The sequence below is a fragment of the Olea europaea genome, chromosome 10, assembly GCF_002742605.1.
Source record: "Olea europaea var. sylvestris chromosome 10, O_europaea_v1, whole genome shotgun sequence".
Lineage (NCBI taxonomy): Eukaryota > Viridiplantae > Streptophyta > Magnoliopsida > Lamiales > Oleaceae > Olea > Olea europaea.
Genome location: NC_036246.1, coordinates 32,939,932 through 32,951,652, shown reverse-complemented (window position 1 = coordinate 32,951,652; position 11,721 = coordinate 32,939,932). Strand labels below are relative to the sequence as shown.

Sequence of the window (11,721 nt, the reverse complement as noted above, 5' to 3'; positions counted from 1 at the left end):
AAAAAAATTAAAAATTAAATTTTTTTTTTTTTTGAGGAGATGGTGTGGTGATTCTCAAAATTTCAAAAAAAAAAAAAATTTTTTTTTTGGTGTTTTGAGGGGGTGTTGTGGTGATTCTCAAAATTTTAAAAAAAAAAAAAAAAAATTAATTTTTTTTTTTTTTTGGTGTTTTGAAGTGGTGTTGTGGTGATTCTCAAAATTTTAAAAAAAAAATTATTTTTTTTTGTTTTGAGAAACTAACAAAAAGAACGCATTTTCAACAATTTCAAAACAAAAACTCAAAATACAAAACTCAAAATGAATTCAAAACTCAAAACACAAAACTGAAACACAAAGAGAACACCCCCTTAATTTTTCTATGAGTTCAACTGGGTCCTACCAAAGGAGGCTGAATCAAATGCACCAAAAACCCAACGGAAGTTCTAATCCTTTTCCATTTTGGACTGTATAATTGTCAGCCTCACCCAACACTGCCCCACCTGAAGGATATGGCCCAGATTTATCAATGGGGGTCACGGGGACATTCACTGCGCCACTCGTGGGTGCCTGATATTTTTCCCTTGCCAACCTCACAATCAACTAGCACCCCACTCCACACCGCCCCACCCCCAATAAAATATAAATAAAATAAAATAAAATAAAATAAATAAATATATATATATATATATAGGATGATCATATAATTTAACAATTATACAAGATTTATTTAAATAAACTGTCACGGAATCAAGCCTCGTGATCTGAAGGTCACAGGTTCAAATCATAATGTAACCTTTTGACGACGTTTGGAGGTGGTCGAAAGGAACAAAGAAAAAAGATGAAAATTAGAAAAACTTAAATACTTAAGATCCTGCTTAATACCAAATTAATTTCAATAAAACAATTCTGAAAAATTCAAAGCCCCAAGATCTCTCCAAATTGATTAAATCAGTAAAGATGTAAGCAAAAGTTTCCATGTGATTGGTCATGCGTTAACCAATCACAAACAAAAGCAAATCGGTTTACAACCGTTAAAACAATCAAAATAATTTTGTAATTCATAAAGTAATTCCGTCGCAGTAAATCTTTGATATAAATTCAAATAAAACTTCATGTTTATGAAGGAAAGAACCTAATTACAGCACTGAATTCATTGTTCTCACGAAATAAGGCGTAAAAGTAATAATATTTTGCATGAATTGAAATCAAAATTTACCTTGCGGAGGTCGTGGATCTTGTTGGACAGGTGAATGCAGTGATAGAAAATCATGGGTTGCCTTTCTACCTGTAATAACACATAAAACTTATAGACACACAAGTAAATTAACTAAAACTGAATCAACTCAAATTTTCGAATGAATAATTTGCAGAAATTGAATTCACACATCATGAATTACGCAAATTACCTTCGGTTTCTAGAGGTCTGGGTTGAGGCAGTTCCATTTATATCGAAACTTCAATTCAGAATTACTGATCAAATTGCAATAAATTGACGAAAATTCCGCGGCAAAATAAACTGAATTTCGCAAAAAATTTCCAGCTTTTCAACTGCCGTTCAGATCCGCCTCCGATTTCACGATCGGAGGCGCATTTTCGATGAAGAATTCTCAAAAATCCTACGTTCACTTCACTGCGTCGCAATTGAATCCATTTAAATCACCTCCGCTATCTTCTTCTCTTCCATTGAACTTCTTCGGCGAATCTAAAAATCCAAAAATGAATTAAATTAAGCATAATCTCTTACATAACCACACAACTCTTCAATTATGGAATAAAACGAAGTAAAAATGAACATCTATAATAGAAAAAAGTCTCAGCACACTGAATCTGAATTACCAGAAAATTTTGAATGATTCAGCCCCAGATTCTTCAAAAAAACCACTTTCAAAGCGTAAGAAAAAAGTGATCCAAACAGTGAATTTTGCAGATTGGATATGTAGGCCCAGTTTGAATCAAATAACACAGTTCCCACTTCACAAACACCCACAACACTGGATTTTTTTCCTTCACGAAATTGGAGAAAATAAAGTATTTCTCTCTCTAATTTTTCTCTGTACAATTTTTTTTTTCCCCTCTGAGTTTTGAGGAGAAATCTTTTAAATACAGTAGTGCTTCTTGGTTTATGTTTAAAGATGAAACTCCGGTGAAATGACTTTATAGGTTTAAATAAGCAATTCTCTACGTCTAAAATTGAAACAAAGCATTCGAATTTAAAGATAAATATACTCAAACGAGTTACAATCTTACATAAAAATAGGTCACAAGTTTAAAATGAACTTAAAATAGGTCACAATTTTACGGTACATGTTAGAGAGTAATATTGCAATAAAGATGAAAATATTAGTTAACGGCCTTTGGGTTTGTTAGGTGGCGCTTAGCCCATGTACGGTATAATTGAATATTTTAAAATGAGTATTTTTTTTTTTTTTTTTGTTATCCGGATTAATATTATTAATTTATTGAACTGAATTAATGCTTTAATCAAAAGATCAAATCGTGTTGTTCCTGCTTTAGCATTTGCAATTTTCTTTTTTAATTTCATTGTAAGATGTGACATTTTTTTTTCTTTTAGATAAAATTAGAAATTTTAAAAAAGGTCAACTACACATTTATTAAGAATAAAAGCATTACTTGTAATTGCTCGACGCATGAATCATTATTCAATCCACCGTCACATTCATTTTGTTTGGATAAATAACGATTCTAATCCACTGTCCGTATATTGCCTAATCGTTATTGAGACACGTGCAATATGTTACGACGATAAATTTAGACTTAAAAAATTTAAGGGCCTGTTTGTTGTCTTTTAATTTTAAAAAGTGTATTATGGAATAGTGATTGATATTAAAACATGTGGTTAAAAAAAAAGGAAAAATTTTTTATTTATGTGTAATATTATTTTAATAAAAAATGTGTGATTGAAAATGACTGTAAAAAAATAATGTGGTAGAATAGTTGACAAACAAAGACTAAGCCCTTGTTTGAGGCCCATTTTGGTGAAAAATGCATTTTTGAATCGTGTATTAATGAAAAATGTGTAGTTAAAAATAAGGAAAAATTTTGAATTTGCGTGTAATATTTTTTGTTACATAATATGTTGTTGAAATGATGTCAAAACACTGTTTAAGAATCTATTTTTTTAAAGAATAAGGCTCAAACAAGAGCTAAGTTACTTTAATATTTCAAATAAATAGTAGATAATACTGATGAAATTTTAGTCTCTGTTTGGCCCTCATTAATTTTTATTCTATTATATTTTTTTATTTTTTTATTTTTAACCACACAATTTTCTATAAAATAATATTACACGTAAATTGAAATTTTTTTTAACCACTTATATTTCAAGCAAATATTATTCCACTCATTTTTATTTTCACAAAATGGGTGTCAAATGGGTGCTTAATGAGGTGGTGTGAGGACAATTTAAAATCAATTCCAATATAGACATTCTAGATACAAGGGGTAACATTCGCCTGTCATTCTCAATACACTTTTCGTATAATTAACTTGCCAAATGCCCCCCGGGGCATATTACAGTGGTGCAAAGGATAAGGGTGATGTATACTCAGCCTTGCTGGTAGCCGCAGTGTGAGGGTTCGATTCCTAAAATATGAATTGGGACTCTTTGTGGGCACTAGTGTACATGCATTTCTTGTTCCCTGACCTGCTGGGGCACATTCCGCGATTAACCTCTCTCATGACACTCCAGAGGGGCGGGGCGGGGGGACCCTTAAGGGTAGGGTTTAACCTTTTTTTTTTTTTTTTTTTTTTAATCTTAATAAAGTGAAGCATGCTTCATAAATGTTTGTTTTATCTCCGACAAACAAGGCCAAACTTTAAACTTTAACATTACTTAAAGTTTATATATTTGAGGGTTAACCAAACAGGCTGGCAATAAACCCTTTTGTTTTCACTCTATATGTTAGAATAAAAAGGTTGCTAGAACATGGTACAACATGCATACACAGCTTGTACCAACTATGTGTATCCAAACTTTGGGGACATGTATGTATAATTTTTTAAATTCTCATTAATGGTCTTATGAAAACTGAACCACACGTCAATCCGAAGAAGACAAAGAGCTGAATCAATGGAGGGTCAATCGGCCAGTTCTTTGAGTTTCAATGTTCGATGTGTAATCAGATCGATTTCTAAATTGATACACGGTTTTTCGGTTGAATTGACCAGTCCAATTTGTTTTCCAAAAGATTTTCTTTAACCATTTTTGTTTGTTTAGATTTTTTAAATTAATTACCAAATCAAGTCGTATGTCCTCTCATGTCTGGTGTGTAAATATTATAGTTGTTATGGTTGCATCCTGACCTCATATAGTTGCTCAAGTAGTACTATAACATTTCCAGTACTAAGATGTTAAGTGAAACACTAGATTAGCCGTCCAAGACAGATAAAACAAAACAAAAAAAAATCACGTGAGAATGATAAAAACAGAGATGGCCACTCGATGTTGTGATTCAGACAAAATTAGAGTCAAGAATATTCGAACTCCGGTAAAGTCGATTCACCCCTCTAAATCATATCAATGAGAAACATAATAATTGTTTTATATTTTTTTAGCTCTTCGATGAACAAGTGTTGACACTATCACATTGTCTAATGAATAAAGCTATATAACAATTTCATTTTTCAATGTGACAGCGATCCCGCTACTTCATATATTATTGTTCATCACCATTTCTGATGAACATCATGACTCATATTCATTATCGTTGTCACGCTGATTCTTATTCATCACTGCTTATATATATATATATATATATATATATATATATGTATGTATGTATGTATGTATGTATGTATGTATGTATGTATGTGTGTGTGTGTGTGTATGTGTGTGTGTGTGTGTGTGTGTGTGTGTATGTGTGTGTGTGTGTGTGTGTGTAGAGAGAGTTTTCAATTTTTTGGACGAGCCCACGAGCCGCTCGTGGGATCGAGCCGCCCACGAGCCAAGTTTTAACGAGCCGACGAGCCTCTCGATCCGTTTGACATCCCTATTTATACACGTACAGATGGAAGTTCATAGAATTGATACATACACCTCACAGTGGGGGAGGGAGATTTTTTTGGTATTTTTTATCAAAACATGGAGCCCACACACATGAAAGTATTTTGGTAGAATTCTGTGAGAAAGATTTCTGTACAAATAATTGAATAAAAATAACCATATATATTACCCTTATTCAATACTACATATTAAATATCGTGTCCTCGAAACCAAGGATGTTTCCAAGAACTCTTGAATTTCTATCAAACCAAGGACAATTGAATCTCTCTCTCCTGCACGGAAATGCAACTCTGGCATCAAATGATTCGTAATTTGACTATATCATTAAATGAAATTAATTAATTAATTAATTAGTTTTAGTATAGTTTACTTTTCCCCTAGAGTCTCGTGCCATGGACATTCTCTGCTTAAGGTATCAGCTTAGGGATCAGTTAACAATAATTATTCTTCTTCGAATTACTATAAATAATTGTACAATAATAATTGATAATGTTAGTGTTGTCAAAATTTGAACCATTAATTTAAAAATAAATTTTCAAATAAATTAGTGATGTTCTCGAGTATGAATTGCCAATCAAAATGTTAAATTAGATAGTACATGTAGCATGGTTTAACAAAATAATATCCAATTAAAGAAAGTTAAGCCCCCGTTTGGCTCCCACTAAATTAATTTTTTTCTTTTTTTTTTCAATCACACAATCTTTTATAAAATAATATTACACATAAATTGAAAAAAAAAAATCTTCCTTCAACCATTCATTCTCCAAAAAAAATGTTGTTACACTTATTTTAATTTGAAGAGATGGGGGCGAAACAGGGCTTTAATTATTTTCAACGACAAGACGCTAATATTTCAGTATAAGAAATTGTGAGTGGTGGACACGTGGCATGATTTGCATGGAATTCGGGAGATACACGTGATTTAAAAAAATGTCTGCCTACCACACCACATAGTCCGCCTCCTCGAATCACGTGGCCAACTCATAATGTGAAGTGGTAGGTCCCACTGCCCATTATAGAATACTCCACTATTTTAAGCCTACAGAGTATAATGTCACGTGTCATTTTATCATTTATCAATTTAAAACATAATCAATATTATCATCCAATCTTTTTCTTCCACATCATTTTATGTAATATGTTATGTACAAATAACATAATCCTTATTTATTAACTTATTATCAACTTATCTATCCCTTCTATCAATAAAAACCTATTATCACTTTGTTTTTTTATTTTTCTCAATTTTTTAGATCATCTAGAGACACGGTGTTTCTACGTGCATATACAATACATTGAACTTGAAAAATTAAATATAAGTAGGAAGAAATATCACTAAGAGTTGAGAGCAGTGCGCTTAAATCTTTGTCAAATTAGGTGTTAGCGAATAAATATGATAGAACAAGATTTAAGAAAGTGAACATGCGACAAACTATGTTCATTATTTTTATAGACATTTCAATTTAATGCGTTACATGTGTATAAGGAAAGATCCTAGAGCATAGTTATAAAACTCTGCTCGAATCATCGAGTCAACTTGGAGACTGTTGACTTGCATTGTTAATAGGTCCGGCCAGTTAACAGAATTAGTCCATGATATCAATAATATAGAGATAATAAAATTAAAATTTTAAGCTAGAAATAAACTTGTTATGAACAAATAAACCAAAATTCAGTACTCTGAATTCAAAACATAAAGTGAGGCGTGCACCAACCTTTTTTGCACACGTCTGTTCACTAATAGTGACGTGACGGGACCCAAAATAAGAGGCGGACTTGAATTTTATTTATAAAAATTAAATAGAATAAAAAGTAAAAAAATCATTTAATGAAGTGGGGACAGTACGATAGTCACGTGAGGTGAGAGAGTATAAAGTGTAAGTAGCGAACCGCTCACGTGTGCCCATCCCCTGCCAAACTGACTGCCGACTAGTGTGTGGCGGGGACCACCTCCCACTAACCCCGTTTGTTCTGTTTCGGCTCACCCGTAACGGGGCGTTAACTGGCGTTAAGTTAATATTTAGGGTGCGTTTGATTACAAGTAGGAAAATTACATGGAAAGAAAATGAATTTCAAGAAATTGAATTACCTAGAAATTGTTGAAGTAAAAGTATTTTTTGATGTTCGTTTGACTTTGTTTTATGTGGAAATTGTCAATTTCAGGGATATCCTCTTTTACAATTATTCCTAAAATTTGTTCCCATTGCCAACAATTAAAAAAAAAAAGGTGGAAAACCAAAAACCACCTATCCCCTAGGAAAAAAAAAAGGGGGAAAATCACGCTTTAAGGTGTTGTACCTAGAAATTCATGGAAAATCAATTCCCTGGAAAATTTTGTCAATCAAACAGGCCAAAAGTGGAAGTTGGAATTCGAATTCCAAGTTCCATGGAAAATTTCGTGCAATCAAATGGGGCCTTAGTGATACAGAAAAAACAAATATGGCCCCAATTTGACAATCTTTAAAAATTTAAATTGTTTACGGCAGTATCATTCTCCACCACTATTCACACAATAAAATATTATACACATAAATCAATAAATTTTTCTTATTTTTTAACTACACATTCTCCAAAAATACTATTTAAAACTGTTTAATTTTTCAAATTATAGGTGTCAAATTTGGACCAAATTTTGAAAGTTTATATATATTATTTAAATTATAAATAAATAAAAATAACTAGTGGATAGGTAGATCAGATTTGAAAATTCCATAATTATAATTATAAACAGTAATCAAACAAGGGCTTAATCAACCAGTAAATTGAAGGAAAAATTATGGTAGAACCTTTGACATGGTATGATGTTGATTGATGAGTTTCCAATATTTAAATTTAGGTTTTAGGTCATCAATTTATTAAATGTGTAAGTTTAAATTTTACATTATCAAAACCTGTTGAAATGTAAAAGTCCACTACAACGATATCTATCGTAACTATATTTGATTGTTGAATTAATGTTTTATTACGTTAATTAATACCTATTTAATATGACTTCGATTTCTTTTAGATAGACTTTCTAAAAAAAACTCTTTTTCGAAAGAACTTTTAAAGAATATCACATTGGACCAGTCATTTCTAAAAATTTCTTAAACTACAAGTATTTTTTATAACTGTATACATTGTTATTGATACATTTAGCTACTGTTTGGAGGAAATTTTTAGGGCAAAAAAAAAAATTTCAATTTTTGGACCATTTGCACACATTTTTTTTTATTTTTTTAACCAATACTCACATGTGGGTCCCAAGTGACCAAAAAAAGGGTCAAAAAAATTGCTTTTCTTTTTTGTTGAAAAGCTGCTCCAGACAGGGGCTTAGTATGTAAAATGTTACCAATTTGATAAAAAGTTGAAGATGAACAAGTTAGTATTTAACTCGTACTTTGAAGTTAACGTTATTAGAAACCTCATATGAGGTCTCCATAGTTTGCCTTAGGAAAATAAATAAATTTATAGACGTGTTCTCGATTCCTATCCCATTTTAAATGGATTTTTTTGAATGTACAGTCCTTACAATCCCCTCATATGAAGGGGCTGTCATGGCTCTTTTTGAAAGATCATGTTATACTTTCAACTTTCTTTTTTTTTTTTTTTTTTTTTTATAAAATCCTTTACTCACTACTCGCAATACAAGATGGAGATCATGAGCCGACATTTTTTAAATTCACGTAGGAGCTGCTTGTTTGTGAGAGTAAGTAATCCATTTTATACACATTTTTTTTGCCTATATATTTTTATCCTTTTTGAATAAAGAACTATGCAAATTGAGATGGGATGTGATATTTGTCAATCTGAGGAGATAAATATTGGAAATTATATTGGTGGAATGATACCGAATTTACGGGTACCGTATATGCATTTTAGATATCGAAATTGCACTTATCGTATATGCAGCTTACCGTATTTACAAGCAACTCGCCGTATATGCAGCATATCGTATATATACAGATTGTATACCGGATTTGCACGAACTTGATTTTACGCATACAATAAGATTAAATATCGAGTTTTCTCATATCGGTTTATAATATTAGTTAATTACACAATAAACTAAATTATTATAAACCACAATATATTAATTTAATTTAGAACTAAATTATATTAAGTTATGTAAAACACGTTAATTTAACAAATTTAAATGGGAAAGCTAAAAATTAACAAAAATTTCATAGAACAAAAAAAAAATTAACGACATGCTTATAATTTCATATAAACTTTTAACCCGAGGCCTGTGTAAACACAGTGTCCTTAAAACAAATTCGCTCTCTCACCGTACGTGTTTGAGTTTTAATCCGAGCGTTTGTTTCCCAGGATACAACGATATATAGCCCATGTTTGATCCCCATTAAATTAAATTACATTACATTCCATTTCTCTCCTATTTTCAATCACACAATATTCCATAAAATAATATTATACGTAAATCGAAAACTTTTCCTTTTTTTTCAACCCCTTATTTTTCTGAAAAATACTATTCCCCCCATTTTCATTTTCAAGTAATGGCGATCAAATAGGGGCATAGTAGAATCTGAGCACCGCAGATACTACTCTGACGAACTGATCTAGTATCCGAACAATATCACCACAAGAACAAAACCTTACTGGACAAGGATTGCAGAAAGAAGAAACTGTGTATATAGGAATGTAGATGAGATTTTCGAATGTGTTAGATTGCTGGAGAATGAGTCTTTTTATAGGCATACTGCCCATTAACATTGTGACCATTGGGAGTCCATTGGAGTTACTGCCCATTAATACTGTGACCATTGGGAGTCCATTGAAGTTTTTGCAGTTTCAGAAACTCAAAAGTCATTGAAGAAAGCAAAAAAAAATTGCAAAATGTGGGCCCTTTGAATGGGCGAATTTTGCCTTGTTCGGTCCAACATTCGTGTGCGCAGGTCGCGCTTGCACCCAAGTTCAAGGTCCGAATGCTATTTCGGTCCGAGATTTGCATCCCCCTACGCTCGCACATGGAGAGAGCCTCTATGCTACACATGATTACACCATTCCAAAGTGCAGGCATAAATAAAGTGGTTTATGTTTTCTTCATTTTCCTATGTGGGACAAATGTCACTTTTCTCACATAAACCATTTTTCAATGGCCAATTTTGAGCTTCAATATCTCATTCATCTGTTAATCAATTTTGGCAAGTAAATATATAATTTCGATACTCTCAAGGAGGAGAACACAAATCAACTTTGATCTTCCAAATCGGACCAACAGATCCCACTAAAACTTATGCCAAAAGCGATCCATTTACTCATTTTTCCAACAATAAATACCCTCTAATAGTTCGACCGGGGTGCTTATAATATGCAAAAGGTAGCGTGGCAGGAGCATGGGCATAAATACGGGGTGACTAACTCTAAATGCAAATTACGTCACTGACTACAGAAGTTTAAGTAATTATTACGACGATAATTGAAGTTATTTTCTTATAATATTAATCTCTCAAGCTTCGAATAATTACAGTAATGATCATTTGGTCAAAAAAACTACATTAAATCAAACGTGGCTATATTAAATGTCAACATATTACTAAATAATATTATTTATTATGCTAAATCAATAAAAATTATTGTTAAAAAAAAGCGTGAGTTTACCATACAATTTAAATTAAGTCTGGGCAAAAAAATCGTAAAAACGACCAAATCAATTAAACCGAACCAACACGAGTAATTGGTTTTTTTTTTTTTTTTAAACAAAATCATGATGAATCGGTTCAATCGTGATTTGAAGTCTCGAACTGCTGGTTAACTGAACCGATTTAACCTACTTACATGTTTATCTTTTTTTTTCTAGAAAAATCAAAATTAAAAAATAAACCCTAATCTCATAATTATATCTTGATTCCCTCCAATCTATCATGTTGCCATTAAGTAATAGCAATGGAAATTTCATTTTACAAACTCATTATGTTACACTTGATGTATTAAAAAAATAATAAAATTATTAAGTATTCTGTTAATATATCTCTATTAACCTAATTTTATTTGTTTGTCAATAAGTTTCATAAAGTTATTTAATTATTTTAGCTCTTGTAATCTAAGCGGATCAAAAATTTGAACAAGTTTTTTTCTAAAAAAAATAAAATCAATTTTAACTAAAACTCGAAACCGATTTAGTTTGGTTCAATTTGATTTAAGAATTAGAATGTGTTGGTTTGGATGGAAATTCACCCCAATCGATTAATTTGATTTGGTTTCGAATTGGAGTCGAAATCGACCCAAACCAAACTGTATCAGGCCTAATTTAAACCTAGAAATATGACTAAAATTAAAGTCGAATTAAGTTTTTATCTTAACACGTTTAATCCCAAATTGCTAATTTCTCAATTTTACGTGCCTGAAGTAATAAATAACATATTATGATATATTGACAGTGCCACGTAAAATTTACTTAAGGAGTCACTATTTACATCCACCATTGGGAAGTGTGTGTATCATCTTTTAAAAAGAAAAATTATGTTATATTTTTGACGTTATGTATATTTATTTAAATAGACATATATAAAATTAAATAAAATATATCATTCTAAATTTACCCATTAAATTTTATTTTCATTACATTCTTTTTGACATTTTTTTTTATAAAATTTTAATATTCATAAAATATCATCTTCAGCTAAATTTAAAACAATGAAAGAGACACCACTGGAGCAAATATATATACATACATGGAAATATTTGAAAGAAAATTGAAAAAGTAAGAATTACCTCTT

General features: G+C 31.2%; 1 protein-coding gene across 5 annotated transcripts in view; it reads right to left on the bottom strand.

The window, feature by feature from the left end:
• The window catches only part of LOC111401887 (transcription factor BIM1-like), a 7,285-nt gene extending 5,105 nt beyond the window's left edge, over positions 1 to 2,180 (bottom strand). For 2 of the 5 annotated variants that reach the window (XM_023029852.1, XM_023029853.1), the window contains exons 1-3: positions 1,816 to 2,180; positions 1,386 to 1,681; positions 1,196 to 1,282 (exon numbers count right to left, since the gene is read on the bottom strand). In XM_023029852.1, coding sequence (XP_022885620.1) covers positions 1,196 to 1,282; positions 1,386 to 1,422 — 124 coding nt within the window. In that variant the 5' untranslated portion in view covers positions 1,423 to 1,681; positions 1,816 to 2,180. Of the gene's footprint in view, positions 1 to 1,195; positions 1,283 to 1,385; positions 1,682 to 1,815 lie in introns of those variants that run through there. The other 3 variants (XM_023029854.1, XM_023029856.1, XM_023029857.1) reach the window with 2 other exon arrangements.
• Between the last annotated feature and the right edge of the window lie 9,541 nt (positions 2,181 to 11,721).